The sequence below is a fragment of the Solea solea genome, chromosome 16 (genome assembly GCF_958295425.1).
Source record: "Solea solea chromosome 16, fSolSol10.1, whole genome shotgun sequence".
NCBI lineage: Eukaryota > Metazoa > Chordata > Actinopteri > Pleuronectiformes > Soleidae > Solea > Solea solea.
The window spans coordinates 24,909,188-24,931,243 of NC_081149.1; the positions used below are offsets into that span (position 1 = coordinate 24,909,188).

The 22,056-nt window shown below is 44.6% G+C and overlaps 3 protein-coding genes across 4 annotated transcripts; 1 reads left to right on the plus strand and 2 right to left on the minus strand.

Moving 5' to 3' along the window:
- Positions 1–1,718: 1,718 nt before the first annotated feature.
- gsg1l (gsg1-like) lies at positions 1,719–8,315 on the plus strand. The gene is made up of 5 exons (XM_058654087.1): positions 1,719–2,131; positions 4,118–4,165; positions 5,215–5,367; positions 6,636–6,747; positions 7,739–8,315. The coding sequence occupies exons 1-5, from the start codon at positions 1,843–1,845 to the stop codon at positions 8,082–8,084; spliced, it is 948 nt and encodes a 315-aa protein (XP_058510070.1). The 5' UTR covers positions 1,719–1,842; the 3' UTR covers positions 8,085–8,315.
- Positions 8,316–11,107: 2,792 nt separating this feature from the next.
- hoatz (HOATZ cilia and flagella associated protein) lies at positions 11,108–11,788 on the minus strand. The gene has a single exon (XM_058654122.1). The coding sequence runs from the start codon at positions 11,716–11,718 to the stop codon at positions 11,266–11,268; it is 453 nt and encodes a 150-aa protein (XP_058510105.1). The 5' UTR covers positions 11,719–11,788; the 3' UTR covers positions 11,108–11,265.
- Positions 11,789–11,937: 149 nt separating this feature from the next.
- Positions 11,938–21,974, minus strand: si:ch211-214b16.3 (NLR family CARD domain-containing protein 3). 2 transcript variants are annotated; one of them, XM_058654026.1, is made up of 9 exons: positions 21,744–21,974; positions 20,247–20,363; positions 18,943–19,401; positions 18,508–18,659; positions 16,411–18,220; positions 15,979–16,155; positions 14,428–14,601; positions 14,158–14,331; positions 11,938–12,459 (listed from the first exon to the last, which is right to left on the minus strand). In XM_058654026.1, exons 2-9 carry the CDS (start codon positions 20,360–20,362, stop codon positions 12,450–12,452), a joined length of 3,072 nt encoding a protein of 1,023 aa, XP_058510009.1. In that variant the 5' UTR covers position 20,363; positions 21,744–21,974; the 3' UTR covers positions 11,938–12,449. The 2 variants fall into 2 exon arrangements, with proteins under 2 accessions (XP_058510009.1, XP_058510008.1); XM_058654025.1 differs by having other exon boundaries at positions 16,411–18,223.
- Between the last annotated feature and the right edge of the window lie 82 nt (positions 21,975–22,056).

The window sequence follows — 22,056 nt, forward strand, 5'->3', positions numbered from 1 at the left end:
AAGAAGGACGACGCCGCAGAGGAGAACCCGAGTGATAACAGCCTAGCTCAAAGGATCAGGAACAGGCAGGTTCACCTCTGGAACCAGACGTGGATTCATCTCAACACGTCAGACCTTTAATCGATCAGAGTGGAAATATGAGAAGAAACTATAGTTCACTACCTGTTCAATGTGTTTTTAATGCCACCAAACACATGGTCCCCTGTTTGCTACCATTAGCCCTAAAAACACACATTTGTCTCTTAGGAATAACTTAATAAAGTGAGAAATAACATAAAACACATTTTATTCTCAGAAAACTAAAACTAAATATATGATTTAATAAAAAAGCTTCTAAATACGTAATAAAAACAACCTGCTGTAAACAAAAATATCTGTGTTCAACATCAGCACTACAGTGCCACACAACTTCCCCTTAACTTCCATGTTTTTCCCCTTAACATTCATGCTTTTCCCTTAACTTCCATGTTTTTCCCCTTAACATTCATGCTTTTCCCCTTATCTTCCATGTTTTCCCCTTATTGACCGCAGGTCAATGAACTGGACGTCCCGAGTGTTTTAGTAATTAAGTGCAGATAAATCACAACAGTGTCCTGGTCTCTCCTGAGCTGCACTGTCACTCTGAATCACACGGAGTCCACATACATCACACACACACACACACACACACACACACACACACACACACACAGTGGCAGTATTGATCTGGAGGTGGGGGCCATAAAATGGGCGGTGATGGATTGGTGCGGTGGACGGCTCGGCCTTGTCGCGAGTCATTCTCACGCCGGCAGACGTGAGCTGATCGACAAACGAGGCCGACCGCTTTTTACATATTCATTCCAAACCATAAACCTGAAAAAACAAATGCAGAATGGGTGGGGGGGGGGGGCACATACACACCACAGCTCAGGTCACATGAGGAGCTGGAACCAATCCCAGATGGTGGTGATGTCACAGCCTGGAGAAAATAAAACTACATTAAGAGATGCTCCGCCCATGTTCAATGTATAGACTTTATGACCTTTGATCATTTTAGACTAGACTAAGTGTTGACATGCAGGTGTAATCGGACTATGAATCACATGATCCAGGTATGTTAGTCTGACTAAGACTAGCTCCATTTTAGTCAGACTAAGTGTTGACATGACATTAAGAAAACTGAATTATTGTCTTAGTCTGACTAAAATGGGACTTTTAACATGAATGTAAACAACATTTATTTCTGAGGGTAAAATGTGCCAAAAAACAAGCACACAATGTTCTTCATAAAAAAGAAGTGGTCCAGTCCGGTTCTGTCCGGTCCATTATAGGTCATTTCTCACGGTGCATGAGGTGATGTGCCAGAGAGTCTAGTGTTTGTCTCGAGTGTCTGGGTTTTTATTTTTACTGTTAAACAAGAACAATGTACCTCTGCACATGTTTCACTAATGTTTACGTCAATTCATTTATAATTTTAAACATTTTAAAGTTTAAAAAAACCTTTATATTCTTCAGAGAGAGAGAGAGAGAGAGAGGTGAAGTGTCCTGCTCTTCCTCTTTTCTTCTTCTTCTCACATGTGAAACTCGTGTCGATGGAAAAAAACACGTTCATTATTTTTCATCAACACTTTTTTTTCCTCCTCTCAACCGAAAAGAAACAGAGGAGAGAGGAGGAGATGACAGGAGGAGAAGAGAGGATAAAAGAAGAGAGGAGAGGGGGTTAGAGGAGAAGAGAAATGGAGAGGAGAGGAAGCAGAGGAGGAAGAGAGACGCGCGTAAACTCCGCTGCGCGTCTGTGCCGCGCCATGCCGCTCCGCCGCCTGCGCTGACCACCCGCGTCCGTCTCTGTTCCCGCGCGGCACCATGAAGACGACGCGGAAATGCCGCGCGCTGCTGTCGGTGTGTCTGAACCTGGTGGCGCTGTTCCTCTCCACCACCGCCTTCATCACCACCTACTGGTGCGAGGGAACGCAGCGCGTGCCGAAGCCCGGCTGCAGCCCGCAGCGGCGACGCAACTGCATCGACTACGGCGGCAACGGGACGGAGCAGAGCCGGCTCCACTACAGCTGGGAGACCGGGGACGAGCGCTTCCTCCTCCGCCGCTTCCACACCGGCATCTGGGTCTCCTGCGAGGAGAACATCCACGAGCCAGGTGGGCACGTGCGCACTGTCTTTATTATTGTTATGATGATGATGATAACCTTTATTTAAGCAGGGATTTAAAAACTCCAGTCATAGAGTGTGACATACAATCACATAATCAGCAAAGGATTCATAAAATCAATAAAGTGAATTAAGACTTCAACATCACACACACACACACACACACAGGAGTTGTTGATCCACTGAAACATCTGCACCAAATGTTTATGAATATGTGAGACCAGGTCCTTCACTTTCACGCAGTCCTGGAAAGTGCCTGGAATCACCATCTCTTCTGCGCATGCGCCAAACATGTTTTTTTTACGACGATGCCCTTGTATATTTATTTTTTTTAAGCGACTTTCACTGGGTCATTAGTCTGACTAAGACCAGCACCATGTTAGTCTGACTAAGTGTTTACATGCAGGAGTAATTGGACTATGAATCACATGATCTAGGTGTGTAAGTCCGACTAAGACTATCTCCGTTTTAGTCAGACTAACGTGTTTACCTGACATTTAGAAAACTGAATGATTGTCTCAGACTAAAATGGGACTTTTAACATGAATGTAAACACACTGTGAACACCTGAGTCTGTGATTCTGAATGTCTTTAAATCATTTTAAATCATTCAAATTAGAATGGAAAACACTATTGTTTCCAGATGTTATGAATCTGTTGAATATTTTCTGCTTTAATCAATTACTTGTTTGATCCCAAAAATAATAATAAATTAATCAGTGGAAAGGATTCAGTTTCTTTGCTCCACAGAACAAAGAAAGCAGAAAATATTCACATTTAAGAAGCTGGAAAATAGTTGACATTTAATTTAGTAATGGATTATTAATTCACTTATATTTATAATAGAAGCATCCATTTCAAATGAATGTGCCTTCTTTTATAAACATGAGTTTTAACCTAACTGTGAATCACTCCATATCAGAAGAAATGCTCAGACTGAGAAAGTGGGAGAGTGTTTTTCCCTCTCGCTGTATCTTCATCTCGTCGCTTGCTTGGTTATGGATGGATGTGTCTGCAGCCGCTGACACTGCACCGGCTGAGTTATGGCTCATGTTGTGGTCACTGATGTGTGACCAGCTGGATCTCGCCGTGCTACGATCGACTCCCTGCAGCCTCAGAAAGAGCTGGGCGGGGATTTAATAAAGCTGACAAACATGAACCTGCGGTGAAAAAACACCAAGAAATCTCAGCAATCAGCTGCTGCCAGTGATGTTATGTGGCTAACTTAGGCTAACTTCCTGTCCACTGATGTTGTAAGCACTGATGAAGGTGAGGGGCGGGGCATTTATTCAGCGACAAACACTCTACGTAGTAAACTTTGAACAGTACTCTGTGTACAACTAAGGGTGATGAGGTAGCTCCAACTTTCCGAGTCACAAATCTAAGTTGAGTGGACAAAAACAGAGAGGACCGCCTCTTTTTGGAGTTCTGGCTCGTAATTGGATAAAGTGAAAATTTTACAAAATAAAATCTACGTCAGTATCTTTATCTCACTGTGAGACAGACTTTTCCAACAGGAAACTGAAGTTTATAAACCACTCACTCTCCCGCACCAAAGTCCATAGAGAAAGTCAGTGATTTTAACATCACACACACACACACACACACACACACACACACACACACACACACACACAGGAGCTGTTGATCCACTGCTGCCTCCATCACTAAGTTCAAATGTCGTATTTTGTCACTTCGGTTTTTAAACTCCTTTGTTCAGATGGCTTTGGGATTGGGGGCCTCGCCCTTGACCTGACAGGTGCTTGAACTACATGTGCAGTTGTTGCTTATAAGTAAAAGAAGAACATTGTGTGCACATGTGTGTGTTTGACACTAATGCTCTTTATCCCTTTCTCTTCACCTTCATTCCTCATCCATCCATCGCTCTGCTCCTCACCATCTGTTGTTAACCATCATACCTTCTGTTCTCTTCATCCTCTTTTCTCAATTCTCTCTCTCTCTCTCTCTCTCTCAGGTGAGAAGTGTCGGAGTTTCATTGATCTGGCCCCGGCGTCGGAGAGAGGTGAGTAATGATGGTGAGGTAACGGAGAGACTCCCTGCTGCTCTCCACCTGTTCAACATTTCAACAAACAAAAAAATCTGCAATCACCGGTTTCTCCTCTTCACACATTATACATGTTACACCCATGGTTCCCAAACTGTGGTGCGTGTACCACCAGTGGTACGCAAGCTTCATCTGGTGGAAATACTGTCCTATGTGATTGCAGCCACCAGCTAAAATCACTGATTTTCTCTATGGACCTTGGTGTGGGAGAGTGAGTGGTTTATAAACTTAAGTTTCCTGTTGGAAAAGTCTTTCTAACATTGAGAGAAAGACTTAAACTGACGTAGAATCAGGAAACTAAAAGACCTTTGAGCCAGAGTCAGCAGGCTTGAAGCTCTTCACTATTCTCAGGGGAGATTTTCTGTTTTTCCTCTGTATGATGTGAGCGCAGGGTCAGCACAGACATACAGCCAATCAACGAGTGTCAAACAAACAGGTGTAGGTGGAAAACTCCGCCTCCTCGTCCCTTTGTAGGCCAATCAGAAACAAACATCTCACCTTGTCTCCAGTTAAACGTCTCGGCCGTACATGAGCGACGAGTCGTCGTTCTGCGAGGATTCATCAAAGTTTCATCAGGAGCTTCTGGGTTATTGAGCACCAGATGAATGAATGAATAAAGACAGGAAGAACCATCAAATAGCCCCGCCCCCCGATTTGTGCCTGGAGGGGGGAGAAAAAGGAACATTGACATTTAGATTAACGTCTTTCTCTGCACACGACGGCCATTTTAACTGTGAAACTGAAAACATCGAAACAATTTTAAATGGATTTGAACAGAAACAGTGCAGCGCTGCATCTTCAGATCACGTCTTTATCTCACTGTTAGACAGACTTTTCCAACAGGAAACTAGAGTTTGTAAACCACTCACTCTCCCACACCCATAGAGAAGATCCGTGATTTCAACTGGGGACACAGGAGCTGCTGGTCCTCTGCTGCCTCGTGTGGTCACTTTGTGTCACTGAGGTAAGTCTGAACGAAGGACGTCACCGTGTGTGTGTGTGTGCAGGTGTGTTGTGGTTGTCCGTGGTGTCGGAGGTGCTCTACATCCTGCTGCTCGTCGTCGGCTTCAGCCTCATGTGTTTGGAGCTCTTTCACTCCAGCGACGTCATCGACGGACTCAAGCTGAACGCCTTCGCCGCCGTCTTCACCGTGCTGTCGGGTAAGACGGAAACACCTCACTCACAACTTCTATCTAGAGCAGCCGTTCACAGAGTGTGGGCTGTGTCTCTCCCACACCAAAGCCCAGGGAGAAAATCAGTGATTTTTAGCTCACAGTGACACAGGAGCTGCTGGTCCTCTGGCAGCAGTGGATCAACAACTCCTGTGTGTGTGTGTGTGTGTGTGATGTTAAAATCACTGATTTTCTCTGTGGGCTTTGGTGTGGGAGAGTGAGTGGTTTACAAACGTCACTGTCTCACAGTGAGATAAAGACGTGAACGTGTTCTTCAAGACATTGTAGAGTTAAAGTGATCCTTTAAGGACACATGACCTTCTCGGTAAGTGTCTTTCTCGCGCCTCAGGACAGACACACTCTTATCCAAGTGAATAAGGACATAGAGGAAAAAGACATAACTTGACGTTTAACGGCAGCAGGCGATAAAAACTTTATGTATGAGTCATCAATCAAAACGGATATAAAACACTTCAGATCAGTGACGAAGGACCAAATAAGGTTTAAAAACACCTTCTTTTTTCAATCTTTTGGCTCCACCCATAAACTCTGTAATAAAAATGGACATAGTCTTCTGGATCCCTAACAAGGCCAACCAGAAAGTGAGAATATAGCCACCAGGGGGCGACTCCAATGATTGCCAAAACAACTGTCCGGTTGTTTTCATTCAGAGCACAAAAACAAACAATTAAATGAAAATGATATTTTGTAACGCTGAAAAAACTCAAATGTAACCTTTTATACTTTTGATTTTCTGTCGATTTATGAGTGATGATGTTTGTGCGTCTCATTGATCACGCGTCTCATAACAAGCGTGATAAATCAATCGTTACTCCACTGACTAATTATGATAATTAACACTTGTTGTGATTTATTACTGACGACGTTGTTGAGCAGTGAGTTACCGTCAGGGCGCGTCGTTGTCATGGTGACACAAGAGAACACTTTAAAGGGTTAGTTTGGAGTTTGTATGAAGTACTGACATAAAGGACTTCACCTTCATGTGTGAGCCTGAGAAACAGACGCACACTTTCACTGAAAGTTTGACGGACAGACTTTTCCAACAGGAAAGTGAAGTTTGTAAACCGCTCACTCTCCCACACCAAAGACCACAGAGACGATCAGTGATTTTAACATCTCCTGCGTCCCCGTGAGATAAAATCACTGATTTTCTCTGTGGGGTTTGGTGTGGGAGAGTGAGTGTTTTACAAACAGCTGACGACAACTGTCACTTGCTGTGTGTGTGTGTGTTGCAGGTCTTCTGGGTATGGTGGCCCACATGATGTACACTCAGGTTTTCCAGATCACAGTCAGTCTGGGTCCTGAAGACTGGAGGCCTCACAGCTGGGACTATGGCTGGTCCTTCTGGTCAGTTCATGCACGTGTTGTTTACAGCTGCACAAAAATCGTACTTGAAATGCAGACATGACGTCTTTTGTTAAGAAGATAAAATCAGTTGTGTTCCGTCCTCGTTGGCAGCCATGTTTTCACGGAGTCTCTGAACACCGTAAACTCGGCACCAGTCTGTGTATAAAGTACTTTAAAGTGAAAGTGAGTAAAAGTACAAGTATGTGACCAGAAAATTACTTTGGTAGAAGCTGAAGTCACTTTCTTTTTATAATATTACTTCAATAAAAGTCTTAAAGTTTATGACATTTACTGTAGTTAAGTATCAACAGTTCATTTTCTGATATAAAATGTACTTCACGTTTAGAAGTAAAAGTATTAAAAAAGTAAAAGTTGATAGAAATATAAATAAAGTGAAGTAGTGGTTTTTTGCACTCTTAAATACAAAGTTAATTTCTAAATGTACAAAGGGGAAAGTGATTGATGGCATGAGGTGATGAAATATCAAAATGTCCGTCTGGATTCCCGTGTTTAAAGATCAAAAGTCATAAATGGTGTCAGTCTTTTTGCTTCACTGGGTTCTTGCCTCTCTTCGTGGTTTAAGCGTCTTTTCTCCACGCGTTTCCTGGTGTATCGTGTTTGGCCGCGCACACGGGGGCTGTTAACTCTCCTGTTAAGTGACTAATAACGACAGCCGCTCCCTCCGGAGCCTCGGCGGCGACTCAATTAGCCGCACATCAGTCCCACTAACATTAGACAAGAATTTGGTCCAGATCCGGTGAGGACTTTTTAGCAGATGATTGTCCCGGGCAAACGTCTTCATGACAGCAGGAGAGATCTCTGTAACATCTGCAAATTCACTCACTGTGGATTATCTGAAGTTTCTGCTGCTGGGTTTTCGATCACCAGAGCAGGAGACTCTGGAGAAAGTCCACAGTGACTTGAAGAAGATGCAGAGCACGTCTGAAAGCTGCTATTGTTTCATCCGTTTCTTTACTCCCTCGCTCTCCAGCATGGCCTGGGGTTCCTTCACCTGCTGCATGGCCGCCTCCGTCACCACCCTCAACTCCTACACCAAGACCGTGATCGAGTTCAGGCACAAAAGGAAGCTGTTTGAGCAGAACCTGCGCGAGGAGCACAACTACCTGGACCAGAAGGCGTTCCACTACTTCCAGGACCACTCTCTCCAGTCCATCTCCAGCACCGTGGACGTCTACCCTGGCCACAGCAGAGCCAGACCTGGACTCAATGTTGGTGGGCAAGGTCCAGGTCCAGGTCCTTGCCTCGGGCGGGGAACGATGAGAACTGCATCAGCTTCCATGGAGGACATGGACTCTCTGGGGGAGGAGCAGTGCTGAGTCACCCACATGCTGCTGGTTTTCCCAAAACATTTAAGCACAGACTCGACAAGGAAGAGGACAACGCCAAACGCAAATCATATTAAAAGGATATATTCTATATACACAGTAAAAAAAAAATATATATATATAAGAAATGAAAATGAACATTAAGTGTATTTCACTGTCCTGTGTGTTGTATTTTTAATTTCACCAAATGATCTCAGTGAGGACATTAAAGATTTGAACGTTTTCGCTGAGCGGTGTCGTTTTTTAACGCTGGACTGAGCAGAGAACAACTTTTCGCTTAAAATAACACGTTTAAGTCAAATCACTGCAGAGATTCAAACTCTGGTAAACTTTAGCCCCATGTTTTGGGGGGGGGGGGGTTTGTGACATTTTTGGGGGCCAATAAAAATGAAACCACCACTCTGGGTCACTGATAACACCTAGCGTCTCTGGATACACGATGTATTTGTGCAGATTTGTGATGACGATGATGGACTTTGGTTCTGCTGCACGGTCTCGGTCCTCGGGGGATTCATGAGATGCATATTTTTGTGCTGCTCCTGGACTTAATGAGGCTTGATGTTCATCATACTTCATCTCAAGGTGGATCAGGGTTTTCGTTCAGTGGATACAAACAACTGGCTTCTCACGCAACACGACCTTCACTGTTAACAGCTCGGGACGTCACGGAGAACAAGAAGTCAGCCAAACTTCTAATTATAGAGGAAAGAGCCGATCATTTTTTTTAATTTGACAAAGAATTCAAAAAAGTTCTCATTAACCTCTTCTTCCCTGACCCTCTTTTTGGGGTCCCTGCTCGAAAATGAAAACAGAAAAAAATAACTCTGAAAAACAGAAAAAAATGACTCAAAAACGTTTTCTTTTATTTTTAAGGCTCTTAATGTTGACGGTTGTCAGAAACATCGCAGATAGGATGCGTTCCACGCCGCGTGTCGCAGTCACAGTCAGGGCTGAATCCCAGAGGACGAGTCAAAGTCAGAGAGAAGCCGCAAAGCTTCTTCATTCAAAGTGCTTTTTTGGTCGTTATCAACAGTAAAACATCCTGCTGAGGATGTCGCTTTTATTTGGGAGGAGACATTTATGTATCACCAGCCTTTAAACCCCAGCTCAGGGACTTAGTTTAGGGGAAGCTTGTGTGTCGCGGTGATTTGTGTCCCTCAATACTTTATTGGCACCAGCTGTTTTTTCCCCTCCCCACTCGTCTTTGTTCTTATTTTCCACACACGCTGGAGACAAGTCATGATAAATATGTGCTGTGCTCATCATAAATGACACACCGCTGCATACGTGTGTAATATAGTTGTTATCGCTTTATTTTGAAAGTCTTCTCTCCTTGTAATCAGTAGGTTTAACCGGTCCTTTCCAGCTTAAACCCACATTTACAAGAGTAAATAAAAAAAACAGAAGAGGGCGGGAAAAAAGGGAAAGAACTGATATAAACAACAATTAGAACAATCATTCTACGGCGCAGGCGCGGACCCCGCCTGTCGCAGGGAGCGGATCATTTCATCAGGACAGGCCGAGGTAGCGCTGCTCTGTGCCGGGTACAGTGAGCGCCGAACGTCCGCAGAGGCGGAGCTTATCACCTCCGACAAACGTCGCTGCCAAACTATAAATACGTCATATCTTCATACACAAACCACATGTTTAAATTCTAAATGACTCATTTCTCGCCTCGAATGATGTTAAAACTTAAAAATATTTATTTCAGATTTATACTTCTATTATATTATATATTATATAAATGTATTTTGGGATACATGGCCATCCCAAGTACGCTTAAGTCACCTCCGATGCATACTTGGTAAAAATGGGCGGAGCGAGAACACTTCCGGGTTTGAGAACCGTCCTCGCTGTTCGCTTACTTGAGAATTGGAACAGAACTTGGACTGAGGCTGATGACGTTTTCACAAGTACGGGAGTACGCACAAGTACGCACAAGTACACACAAGTATGGATATTGAGAAACGGCCAGTGTGTGTGTGTGTGTGTGTGTGTGTGTGTCACACGTGATTTGTTACCTGTAGTGATGTGACGTTCCGTTTCGAGGCTTCGAAGCGTGTGCCGAGTAGGGGAGGGGGCGTTTCCGCGATGCGCGTATCGAGGCTTGCTTCATTTAGGGGAGGAGCCAAAAATGATGACGTCCGAAGCCTCGCTGCCCGGCTGTACCACGTGATTACTTCGTGAAGTGGTTCAGATTTAGCGCGAGGTTTTACAGCTATATAGACCCCTATATAGGCTCCATTCAAAATGTGGGTTTTTGAAGGAGAGTTGCGGTCAGTTGAGAGTTTGGATAGTTTGGAGAGTTTGGATACTAGAGTTTGGACAGCGTTTGTATAGTTTGGAGATAGTTTGGAGAGTTTAGGGAGAGATAGAGATTTAGGAGAGGGAGGAGAGTAGGATAGGTGATATAGGATGGAGCCAGCGAGGCTCATCATTGTCCAAGTTTCACAAGCATAATCTGTGCCCTTTTCCTAGTTCCACAAGCACTTTCACTGTCCTCTGCCTGATTACACCCATGCCATTTTCAGAAAAACATTGCACAACCTGCCATATTATGATATTACCATTTTGGGAAGACTTACACACACAGAATACATTCAAAAAATTTATTAAACACATATGTACAGAAATGATTTGGTCATACATTTTTTGTAATTCATAGTCATTTCTAACAGACACAAAAATTCAATTCATCACACATTATGTGGTTCAGATACAGCTGCCTGTGATTATACACTTGGCCAGTAGGTGGTTTCGTGTGCACATGAAGCTTCGAGAAATGAACCCTTTCTCGAACCAATTGGCTCAAGTGGTTCAATGCCTCATGAGGCTTCATCTCACCATCACTAGTTACCTGGTTTCACTGTAGTGTGGCCTTGTCAGTTTTGCTGGAACAGGAAGTTGCCACCTCACCTGAATATCCTACTTCCTGCTTAAATGTGATTTCCCCTTACGTCATAGTGACACCCAGTTGTCAAAACGTGGTACAGCAACCAAACGAGTTGAATAAACAGCGTGAAGTCTTTTTTATAAAGTTTAAACGATACAAACCGTCAGGGACATGATGTCGTGATGATAAACTGTGACTATTATTAAACACCAGAAGAACAATAGCGTTTGTTAGATTTACCGCGAGCGATCGTCTCATTTATGTTGGACGTACAGGAAGTCACTGCAGCTGTTGGACCAGCTGCTTGTCCATCTCATCACAGTCTGGAACCTTCGGCGCTTTGTCTCCGTGGAGCTTCAGTCTGGGTCTCAGGGCCTGGGACAGCAGCGCCCTCTGGTGGATCCTCTGCTCCCTCTGCCTCCTCAGCAGAGCCAGGATCTCCCTCCTCTGCTCGGCCATGGCCTCGTACCGCCGCCGCTCCTCTTGCCGCTGCCGCACAGGCGCAGAGACGCTCTGCGGCACCGGGGCGGACGCTCTGCCGCGCTGCGGCCGGCACACCGGCAACCTCTGGCGGATGTCAGCCGACACCAGCCGGGACTCCAGCGGCGGCAGCAGGGACAGCGCGCTCCAGAGGCGCCGGGCGTGGGAAACGTCATCCGGAGCAGAGCCCTCAAACACGGTGAGGCTCCGGTGCAAGTCCCGCTGCTCCGGAGGATCAGGGTGGGCGGACATAATGATTTCGAGAGAAGAAAAGTACTTGAAGCTGAATGCTCGAGAATAGATGATGTTGTTGAGTGTGGTTACCAGGGAAACGGAACTACTACGGCAAGCCAGCAGGAAAGAACGAGCCTTTCAAAATAAAATTCACATTTGATTAATTCTACTGAAAATAGAAAGGTTAAACCCGAACTTTAATATAATTATGAAACAAATAATATCATAATGTAACAGACATTTGTTTTCACATTGTAACAGATAAATCAGATTTGTATTTTAAAGCATGTGTGAGTGCTTTACAAACTTCAGTTTCCTGTTGGAAAAGTCTCTCACAGTAAAATAAAGACGTAAACATGTTCTTAAGATATGAAATGGACATAGATTTGATGAGTCTTTTGTTAAATAAATCTTTTTGTTAATAAAACACAACACTACAAATTACCCGCACGTGTGTATGTGTGTTCATGTAAGTTCAAATTGAGAACTTTTATCAGGTCTTCTCTTTTGTGGACCAAAACTGTCCCCACTTAGATTGACATTAAATTGACAGTACTTGATACTTAACAGTGACAGTGCAGCCAACACAACAGCTCATATGATGAGCAAACATTTAGCACGGAGAAAGAAACTCCGATGATGTCACAGCGATCGCGGCGACAGAGAACCCGACATTGTCCTTCAGATGGTTTCTGTCCCAGATCTGCTGAAGCTGCGTCACAGAGCAGAACTCGGGATAAAGATCGTCATCACTCCCACCTGTTGAGAGAAGACAACAGAGGAGAAGAGTCAGAGTCTCAGCAGGGAGTCAGTGAAGCAGCAGAGACTTCAGTCCAGTTCAGAGCTGCTTCACACTTCACTTCAGTGATGGAGGGAGAGAGCTGCGTCAGGCAGACAGTGTCATTTTTACTTTTTTTCTTCAATAAAAAGTTCCTAAACTGGGTCACATCTCCTGTCATCTAACACTTGTTTGCATAATCTGTTAGTTTGTCAGTTGTTTGGTCCATAAAATGTAGATAAATATCAGAAAACGTTGATTGATGTTTCCAAAACCAGGAAATGATGATGTTCTCAAATGATTTCTTTGTTTTATGGAGCAAAGAAACCAGAAAATATTCACATTTAAGAAGCTGGACAATCAGAGGATGAAGATTCATTTTCCCCATTTGGGCAAATTCCCCACATGCCCACTAGCGCAGTCTTGTGTCTTCTCCAAGCTTGGGTTCTCTACCAGGGAACCCGAGGGTTCTACCCTGTATCTTAGATGTTCCTAGGACTGCCCTCATCTGGACAGAGATCTTTGATGTTGTTCTGTTGGAGTCAGAGCTCAGCTCCTAGTATTCCTATCACCACGTCTTCTCTCGCTCCTCACTCAGCCCTTGGTCTGTCTCACGCTTCTCGTGTTCCTTCTTCTTCTTCCTACATAAATCACGACAGTCCTCTTCTGCTGCTTATCGGCGACCACTATGTCTGGTTGATTAGCCATCACCAGCTTGTCTGTCTGGATCTGGAAGTTCCACAGGATCTTAGTCCTGTCGTTCTCAACCACCTTTGCTTCATTGTTGACAGTTGCTTGGTGTCAGGGGCAGGGTCTGTGACGCAGCTCGCCCGTCGCAGCTCAGCAGTGCTGTCACTAAATACACCAGACTCCTCTGTTAAATATTGAGATTTTAGACATTTCTCTGGTAGTTGTTGGAGATTAACACACATTTTTAGGATTGTGGAATCTTTTTAACTGATCTACAGTTCGGCTTGATTCTTGTGTCGGACGTCTCTTCCTGTGACGACACTCTGACCAATCAGTGGCCGGCATATACAATCGGCATAGTATCGCCTCAGCGCGTGGAACCTCGCCAGAGCACGTACTAAAAAAAGTACCTGGTACCAGGTTACTATGCTAGTGGAAACACAACTTGACCACGCCGAGGCGAGTCGGCAGAAACACGCCATTATTGTACAACCACAGTGTGCTGGACTTGGGGTGAAACCCTCCGTGCATGGTGAGGAGCTTCTTTGTCTCTTTGTCTTGTTTCTAAAGATAGTTCCTTGTCCTTTGGCCAGGCAATTATACCAGCAGGGTGTCTTATGACCGGCAGGGCGTAGGTGTTGATGTCTGGTCTTGACGACATGTCTTATTTGGGGTAGGTATTTGGTTGTAGCAGATCTCCTTGCAGCCTCTTCATGGTTCCCAAGTTATATGTAGCTGTCTAGAACATCTGCTATGTTGCCATCAAGTAGTTCCTCTTCCTCTCAGTTGAAGGTGTTTATGGAACATCATTAATCTGCCCATTTGTAATACATTTATGATACGGTGGATCTATAGTCTGCCTTCACTTCACCACCTCACCATCTGCTTCACCAGTTTCCTCCAAAATGTTAGCACTTTTTTTCTCGTCACATTTGCTTTAATAAATCTCAGAAACACTGAATCTTTGCTCTGACACTGACTCTACTGACCTCACAGTCTCCAGTCTGTAGTCTGGACTCTTCACAAGATCAGACAGAGGCTTCACTCCTGAATCCTGCAGCTTGTTCCAGGTCAGGTCTAGTTCTCTCAGGTGGGAGGGGTTGGACTTCAGAGCTGAGGCCAGAGAAGAACAGCTGATCTCTGACAATCTGCAGCCACTGAACCTGAATAAAGAATAAAACATGAGTTGAACCTCAACAAGGAGTTTATGAATAAAATGAGTTTAACGTCAATAAAACAACAGCAGTCAGTGAACTCACTCCAGAATCTCCAATCTACAGAGTGGACTCTCCAGTACAGAACACAGCAGCTTCACTCCTGAATCCAGCAGCTCGTTGTTGCTCAGGTCCAGTGTTCTCAGGTGGGAGGGGTTGGACTTCAGAGCTGAGACCAGAGAAGAACAGCTGATCTCTGTCAAAGAGCAGCGACTCAACCTAAACAAAGAATAAAACATGAGACTTCAAGAATAAAGGTAAGGTAACCTAGATCTTTGAATACAAGCCCAGGTATCAAGGAGGTGCATCATTGCACCCAACCAGTTTGCTACATTCATCACTGCCACACTTGGTATTAGCAATGAGCTGCCACGAGAGATCCTGGTCCTGTGATGGCAGGCTCTTCAACATCAACTGGTTCAGGGCCAAACGTAAACTCAGCCACTCTTCCATCACGGAGCTTCAGGATGCAGATAACTACACTTTTGCAGAAGGAAACTCCGCAGGAAAAGATTATTTGAAGATGATGACATAACGGCCCAAACCCACGTACAGCAGGCATGTGAGAGCCCAGGAACAACACCACCAAAGAAGGACATTGAGGAACTGCTGGAAACTAACAGCGTATTTCCACCAGCTCTACTTGCCTCACCCCGGCACAGCACGGCACGGCTGGGCACAGCACGGCACGACACGATTAGGTTGCATCTCCACTACAAAAAAGTACCTACTTAATGTGGGCGGAGTCATCACTGCACGGCTGAGTGAAACTGCGGTGACTTCATTTTATAAGCGACACACACACACACACACGAGTGAGTTTAGACCAGACTCCTGTAGTTGATGGAGATTAACCCACGTTTTTAGGATTGTTAAGTAGTTTTAAGTGATCTACAGTTTGGCTTGATTTGTGTGTGGGACGTCTCTTCCTGTGACGGCACTCTGGCCAGTCAGTGGCCGGCAGACTGACCAATTATCGCATAGTACCTACTTAGCATGCTTTTGGAACCTCGCCTGAGGCCCGACAGGCCGGGGAGTCGGGGTGTCCGCCGGTTTGAGGGTCGCCAGGTCGGGTCTCGGATGACTATCGTTGGCGACCACTTCTTGTGTTGTCAAAATATTTTTTCTACTTGGTGAGCGGGGCAGAAATTGCTCATGGTTCCAAACTATGGGCTGCACGTGCAGCCTCTGCGTTGATGAATTGACACTGAAATCCTGTATTCCCAGTTGAAGGAAGGCCAGCGAGCCAACAACATCAACTCCAACCTAAAGAAGTGCCATATTACACTGGACAACTGTGCGTACCGGGCAGTTATGCAAAAAAAGAACAGCAGCCCATGAGATTGAACTCCTCCAAGCCGCTTAGACTAAGCAACAGCACTGCAAAGATAGACAGGTTCCACCGTGTAACCTTCCCCTGCCCACCCTGCACCAAAATATGTGGATCCTGATCGGCCTCCACAGGATCCATCCCAGGATCCATCCCAGGATCTACAGATAGATGACCCTTCAAATGACAGTCATACTTGAAAGACTTCATTTTATTCTTCAGTGAATAAAACGAGTTTGATGTTAATGAAATGTCAGTGAACTCACCACAGAATTTTCAGTCTACAATGTGGACTCTCCAGTCCAGAACACAGCAGCTTCACTCCTGAATCCTGCAGATCATGGTTCCAGCTCAGGTCCAGTTCTATCAGGTGGGAGGGGTTGGACTTCAGAGCTGAGACCAGAGGAGGACAGCTGATCTCTGACAAACTGCAGCCCCTCAACCTGAATAAAGATTTAAAACAGCGTTCAGTGTTTAGAGCTGAGACCACGACTTCACACCAAGTCTCAGAGAGTTCACAACAATCCAGTCTGTGATTATAGCAAAATATCAAACCTAAATTTTTCATCTAATCAGATTTAGGTGAAACCAGAAAGAATCAAAGTCACATAAAGAGAAAGTTAACAATGAAACAAGAATCACAAGCAGCTGATAAATGTGCACTTTGAACTTTCATCATCGATCGTGTCTGAACTTACACAGCCTTCCTGCAGTTCCTCACAGCTGGAATCATTCTGTGTTTTCCCTGGACTGATGTTATGTACTTGTGAAGGTTCAACTCATCCAGAACCTCCTCAGACATCTGCAGCATGTGGGCCAGAGCTGAGCAGTGGATCTCAGAGAGTACATATTCTCTCTCGGACTTCATGAACTCTTGGATCTCTTGATGCACTGATTGGTCGTTCATCTCTGTCAGACAGTGGAAGATGTTGATGCTTCTGTCAGGTAAGATGTTGTCTGTGTTCATCTCTTTCAGGTTCTCGATGACTCTCTGGATGATTTCTGGACTGTTCTGAGTCTGACCCAGCAGACCTCCTAAGAGTTTCTGGGTGGACTCCAGACAGAGTCCATGAAGGAAGCGAACAAACAGGTCCAGGTGACCATTTTCACTTTGAAGGGATTTCGCCATGGCTGCTTTCAGGAAGTCATCGAGTGAAAAGTTTCTACTAAACCTGTTCGAGTCCCGGTCTTTGTTTTCTTGTCTAAAGAAGTCCTGCAATACCTCTGTCTTCCTGTTGGTGAAACAGTGGAACATGTAGACTGCAGCCAGAAACTCCTGAATGCTCAGATGAACAAAGCAGTAGACTGTTTTCTGGAAGATCACGCTCTCTCTTCTGAAGATCTCTGTACAAACTCCAGAGTACACCATGGCCTCGGTCACATCAAGACCACACCGATCCAGGTCTTCTTGGTAGAACAAGATGTCTCCTTTCTGCAGATGTTCAAAGGCCAGCCTCCCCAGCTTCAGAAGAACGTCCCTGTCGGCCTCCACCAGCTCCCGTGGACTTGTCTCACGTCCGTCATCATACTTGTTCTTCTTCCTCTTTGTCTGAACCAGCAGGAAGTGTGAGTACAGGTCTGTCAGGGTCTTGGGCAGCTCTCCTCTCTGCTCTGTGGTCAACATGTGCTCCAGAACTGTAGCACTGATCCAGCAGAAGACTGGGATTTGACACATGATGTGGAGGCTCCTGGACGTCTTGATGTGTGAGATGATTCTGCTGGACAGATCTTCAGTTCTGGATCTCTTCCTGAAGTACTCATTCTTCTGGTCCTCAGTGAAGCCTCGTACTTCTGTTACCCTGTCAACACATGTAGGAGGGATCTGATTGGCCGCTGCAGGTCGAGAAGTTATCCAGATGAGAGCCGAGGGAAGCAGATTCCCCTGGATGAGGTTGGTCAGCAGCACGTTGACTGATGACCTTTGTGTGACGTCAGAAACCAGAGTCCTGCTGTTGAAGTCCAGTGAGAGTCTGCTTTCATCCAGACCATCAAAGATGAACAAAGGTTTACAGACAGCGAGCTTCTCTGCTCTGACCTTCTCTAATGTTGGATAGAAAACATGGAGCAGTGTGAGAAGACTGTGCTGCTCATCTCTGATCAGGTTCAGCTCCCTGAACGAAAGCACAATCAGCAGATTCACATCCTGGTTTTCCAAACCCTCGGCCCAGTCCAGAGCGAACTTCTGCACCGAGAAGGTTTTTCCAACACCAGCGACGCCGTTGGTCAGGACGGCTCTGATGCTCCCCTGCTGGTCAGGTAAGGCTTTAAAGATGTCGCAGCACTTGATGGGAGTGTCCTGGACCATCTTCTTCTTAGAGGTCGTCTCCAGCTGCATCACCTCATGATGAGTATTGACCTCTTCACTCTGTCCCTCTGTGATGTAGAGCTCAGTGAAGATCCTGTTCAGGGGGGTTCTACTTCCTCTTCCATTAGTTCCTTCAGTCACATGTTTAAATCTGCTCCTCAGACTGATCTTATGTTCACCTAGAACCTTCTGCAGACCAACATCTGCTGAAAGACAAGAGACAAAGAATCTGAGCAGCTGAGGATTATTTTCATCAGAGACAGAAAAACTAAAAAGCAGTTTATTTCTGGTAAAAACAACGACGTCACGTCTCTCTGTGTCAAAAAAACTACAGTATCGTCTGCATACAAGAGAACAATCATGAGAGAAAAGCAGGAACATGAGTGTAAACCCTCCTTTCCTGAACCTGCAGGGGGCAGCAGAGGATTCACCTCCATACTGTTTGACAGAAAAGTCCTGAAGACAACAGCAGAGACATGTTCAGTCTTACTCTGTGGTCCACGTCCAGACTGGTCCCAGTATGAGGAGATGCCGGGTTTGCAGAACCATTGACCACAGCTGGTGGAGACCGGATTCTCCAGGGCGTCCGGACACAGAGGACAGCAGGACGTGTGCTCGTCCACAGAAACAGCAAACTTGTGTCTGTGAAGACATTTTTTATCATTAACATGTCAGGGACAGGTGGACATGTGTCCGTGGGTTCAATTAATTTAACTTCAAATAAAATAACCTGCTGATCTGAAGCTGCTTGCAGAGCTGCACTCAAGTTTGGTTTTCCTGAAATTATTGCTATGACAACAGGTGGTCGTGGTCACGTGTGTCAGAGTGGCCTTTAGACTGTCTGTCTTTGTGTGGACACACAGGTTTGGTTGTGAACCTACACTTTTATGAATTTGACTCCTACAGAGGAAAAACTGTCTCTTACTTTGTCTCAGAGGCTCCAGGTTCAGGACTGAAGACAACTGGAGGTTGTCCCATAGACTGGTCACCTCTGAAGGTGAGAGGTTGTCCCATAGACTGGTCACTTCTGAAAGTGAGAGGTTGTCCCATAGACTGGTCACTTCTGAAGGTGAGAGGTTGTCCACTTCTGAAGGTGAGAGGTTGTCCCATAGACTGGTCACCTCTGAAGGTGAGAGGTTGTCCCATAGACTGGTCACTTCTGAAGGTGAGAGGTTGTCCCATAGACTGGTCACCTCTGAAGGTGAGAGGTTGTCCCATAGACTGGTCACCTCTGAAGGTGAGAGGTTGTCCCATAGACTGGTCACTTCTGAAGGCGAGAGGTTGTCCCATAGACTGGTCACTTCTGAAGGCGAGAGGTTGCCCCATAGACTGGTCACTCTTCATAGACCAACCGCTGGGTCCTGGAGACTCTGCTCTCCCTCGTCTGCAAACACAAACAGGTTTTGTTTTAATCTCTCATAAGAACCAGGCCTCAGGGGTCAGTGTGACCTCCAGAGGTCTGGGGCTGGGTGATTATATGACCAACGTTAGTCATTAGTTACGATGATCGGCTTTGGGCACATTTACTCGATCACATGTAGCAGAATCAGAGTTGACCTTTCTCTGCTCCACTCTGGCTCTCCAGAGTTTTCCAGAATCGTGCAGCCCTAGTTTCAGGGTTCTCAGGGTTAGCACCAAGAGCTGGACCCATTGAGCTGGATTTTGTTACTATATTACAATGTTTACATTTCACTGCTGTAAAAAAGTATTATTCGATCTTCTCTAAAAGTAGCTGATTACATTCCTGAGCACAAACTTCAACAACAACTCAGGACAGTGTCAACCACAACTCTCTAATCACCGAGGCCTCGGTGTCGCACTGGCACCAGTCATTTATCTACAAACGGAGCCTCCTTATATGTTTGCTCTGTATCAGCAGAGAGAGGCTCTGACTCCGAGACTCACAGAGTCTCAGTTCTCCTCAGATCTGAGCCACTTTGAGTAAAGCTTTTCAACTTAACTCATCTCTGACTCCAGAAACTCCATCCTTGGTCGGCTCACCCAATAATCAAATCTCTGCAACAACTGCCTCCAAAAAATTGAAGGACGTGAATAAGTGCATGTGTTTGTGTGTGTGTGTGTTTGTGTGTGTGTGTGTGTGTGTGTGTTCTTACATTTTTCTACATTCATCTCATTTGCTTTGTAAAATGTTGAGGTTAACGAGGTCATCTTAAACGTGAGATGACCTTGTTAACCTCAGTTTCTGAATCTGGACAAACTGTCTCTTACTTTGTGTCTGAGGCTCCAGGTTCATCTTTGTTCAGAGACAAACAGCTGAGTCCCAGAGACTCTGCTCCGTCCTCGTCTTCCTCCCCACGACCACTCATCTTCAGGACTTCAGTCATTCTGAGAGAGAAACAGTGTGTGTGAGCTCTCTGTGATAAACCAGTCCAGGTTGGACAAGAAGCAAACGTCTGTTTCAATGTGGTCCAAGTGTGGAAAATAGAGCCAAATATTCCTGCTGTATTAGTAACTTTGACCCTGGATTACTCAGAAAAGTGCACAGTAAAAGTTCTCCATACTACCTGTGATTACGGTACATAAAGTGCAATGAAATTAAATCATGAACTACTAATAAAAAAATAGGGATATTATACGACGCTGAAGTTAGCATCCGATTAGCCAGCTTCCGATTCGGCACGTAAGGGGAAAGTTAAAGGGAAATTAACTGAATGTGCAGTGCGACTGTTTGTCCACTGATTGTTTTTTTTGCGACACTTCTTGATGAAAACATTTGAGACATTTAAGGTAAGACATTAACTTTTCCTGACACCCACTATTTTATTTGTGAAAATGCAATAAAGGCACATTTCACTGTTTTTTCAGCATATAGACCACTTTGGACCAGGTCCAGATCAGAAAGACTTCTCAAATCTGTCTGAATGAATGTTTAGCCTCTGTAGGATAAAGTCAGTCCAGATTTGAGCAGTCTAGGTACAGTGGTTTCTGATCTGGACCTGGTCACATGAGGTTTAGGTGTAAAACAAAAACAGTGAAATCTCCCTTTAGCATTTTCACAAATAAAATAAAAGTTTCACAAATACAACAGTGACTGTCAGGCAAAGTGAATGTCTTACCTAAAATGTCTCAAATGTTTTCACATCAACAAGTTTCACAAAAAACAGACAATCAGTGGACAAACTGTCCCACTGCACATTCAGTCAATTTCCCCTTAACATTCCCCTTAACTGCCAAATCGGAAAGCTGGCTAATCGGATGCTAACTTCAGTGTTGTGGATATTATCCCACTTCTATTCCCAAAGTACACAGTCAAAGTACTTCATACTAGCTGTGCCTTAAGTATAAGGAGTACATGATCTAATGAAATTAAAACAATAAACTACTAATACATTTATTGCACTTCAAATACAATCTAATTTGTGTTTGCTTGAGTGAACTTTGACCCTGGAAAAAACTTGTGAATCAAATAAAACTTTAGGATTTTAAACCACCTTAAAATAATTTTGTTACCAATACAGGGAACTTTACGTGCACTTAATGTACTTGACTATATTCCATGTAAACAGAGTCTTTCAGCGCAATAGTAAATAGTAGTGTTGCAATAGTCGTGGCGCACGTGTACGAGCGGAAATATGAATGACTGCGAGAATTCAGATAACGGTCGACTGACAGGAAGCTCGGCGTAGTAAAAAAAAAAACCAGTCACGTGAACATGAAGTTAATAAATTATCATCATATATAATCATATTTTATATAAACACTCACTTTTCTGTCCTTCAGCTGCGCAGTTAAAATGGCGACTGAAGAAAAGTCACAGAACACTTTCACTTTGACTGCTCCTCCCTCACGTTCTTCTCCTCTCGAGTTTCACGCAGTTAACTAACTAACAAACAAACAAACAAACATGATATAACGTGAGTTCACGTATCACGAGTGGATCAACATTTTGTTCCTTATTTTTCGGACTCTGAGTCCGCAATAACAGTCTGAACTGAATTAAAGTTAAATGACTTTTATTTCGAAAGTCTTCACCGGAAGTCTTCCTATGCTCTGGTGGTGAAATTCGATGGTGATGCTT

What these genes read in the sequence shown, in the direction of transcription:
- gsg1l (XM_058654087.1), top strand. Translation starts at nt 1,843, where the DNA reads ATGAAGACGACGCGGAAATGCCGCGCGCTGCTGTCGGTGTGTCTGAAC. An exon ending in GGCCCCGGCGTCGGAGAGAG is followed by an intron (nt 4,166 to 5,214) that starts GTGAGTAATGAT and finishes GTGTGTGTGCAG; the next exon opens with GTGTGTTGTGGTTGTCCGTG. An exon ending in GACTATGGCTGGTCCTTCTG is followed by an intron (nt 6,748 to 7,738) that starts GTCAGTTCATGC and finishes CTCGCTCTCCAG; the next exon opens with CATGGCCTGGGGTTCCTTCA.
- hoatz (XM_058654122.1), bottom strand. Translation starts at nt 11,718, where the DNA reads ATGTCCGCCCACCCTGATCCTCCGGAGCAGCGGGACTTGCACCGGAGC.
- si:ch211-214b16.3 (XM_058654025.1), bottom strand. Translation starts at nt 20,362, where the DNA reads ATGACTGAAGTCCTGAAGATGAGTGGTCGTGGGGAGGAAGACGAGGAC. An exon ending in CCTGGAGCCTCAGACACAAA is followed by an intron (nt 19,402 to 20,246) that starts GTAAGAGACAGT and finishes TTGTGTTTGCAG; the next exon opens with ACGAGGGAGAGCAGAGTCTC. An exon ending in CCTGGAGCCTCTGAGACAAA is followed by an intron (nt 18,660 to 18,942) that starts GTAAGAGACAGT and finishes ATGTCTTCACAG; the next exon opens with ACACAAGTTTGCTGTTTCTG.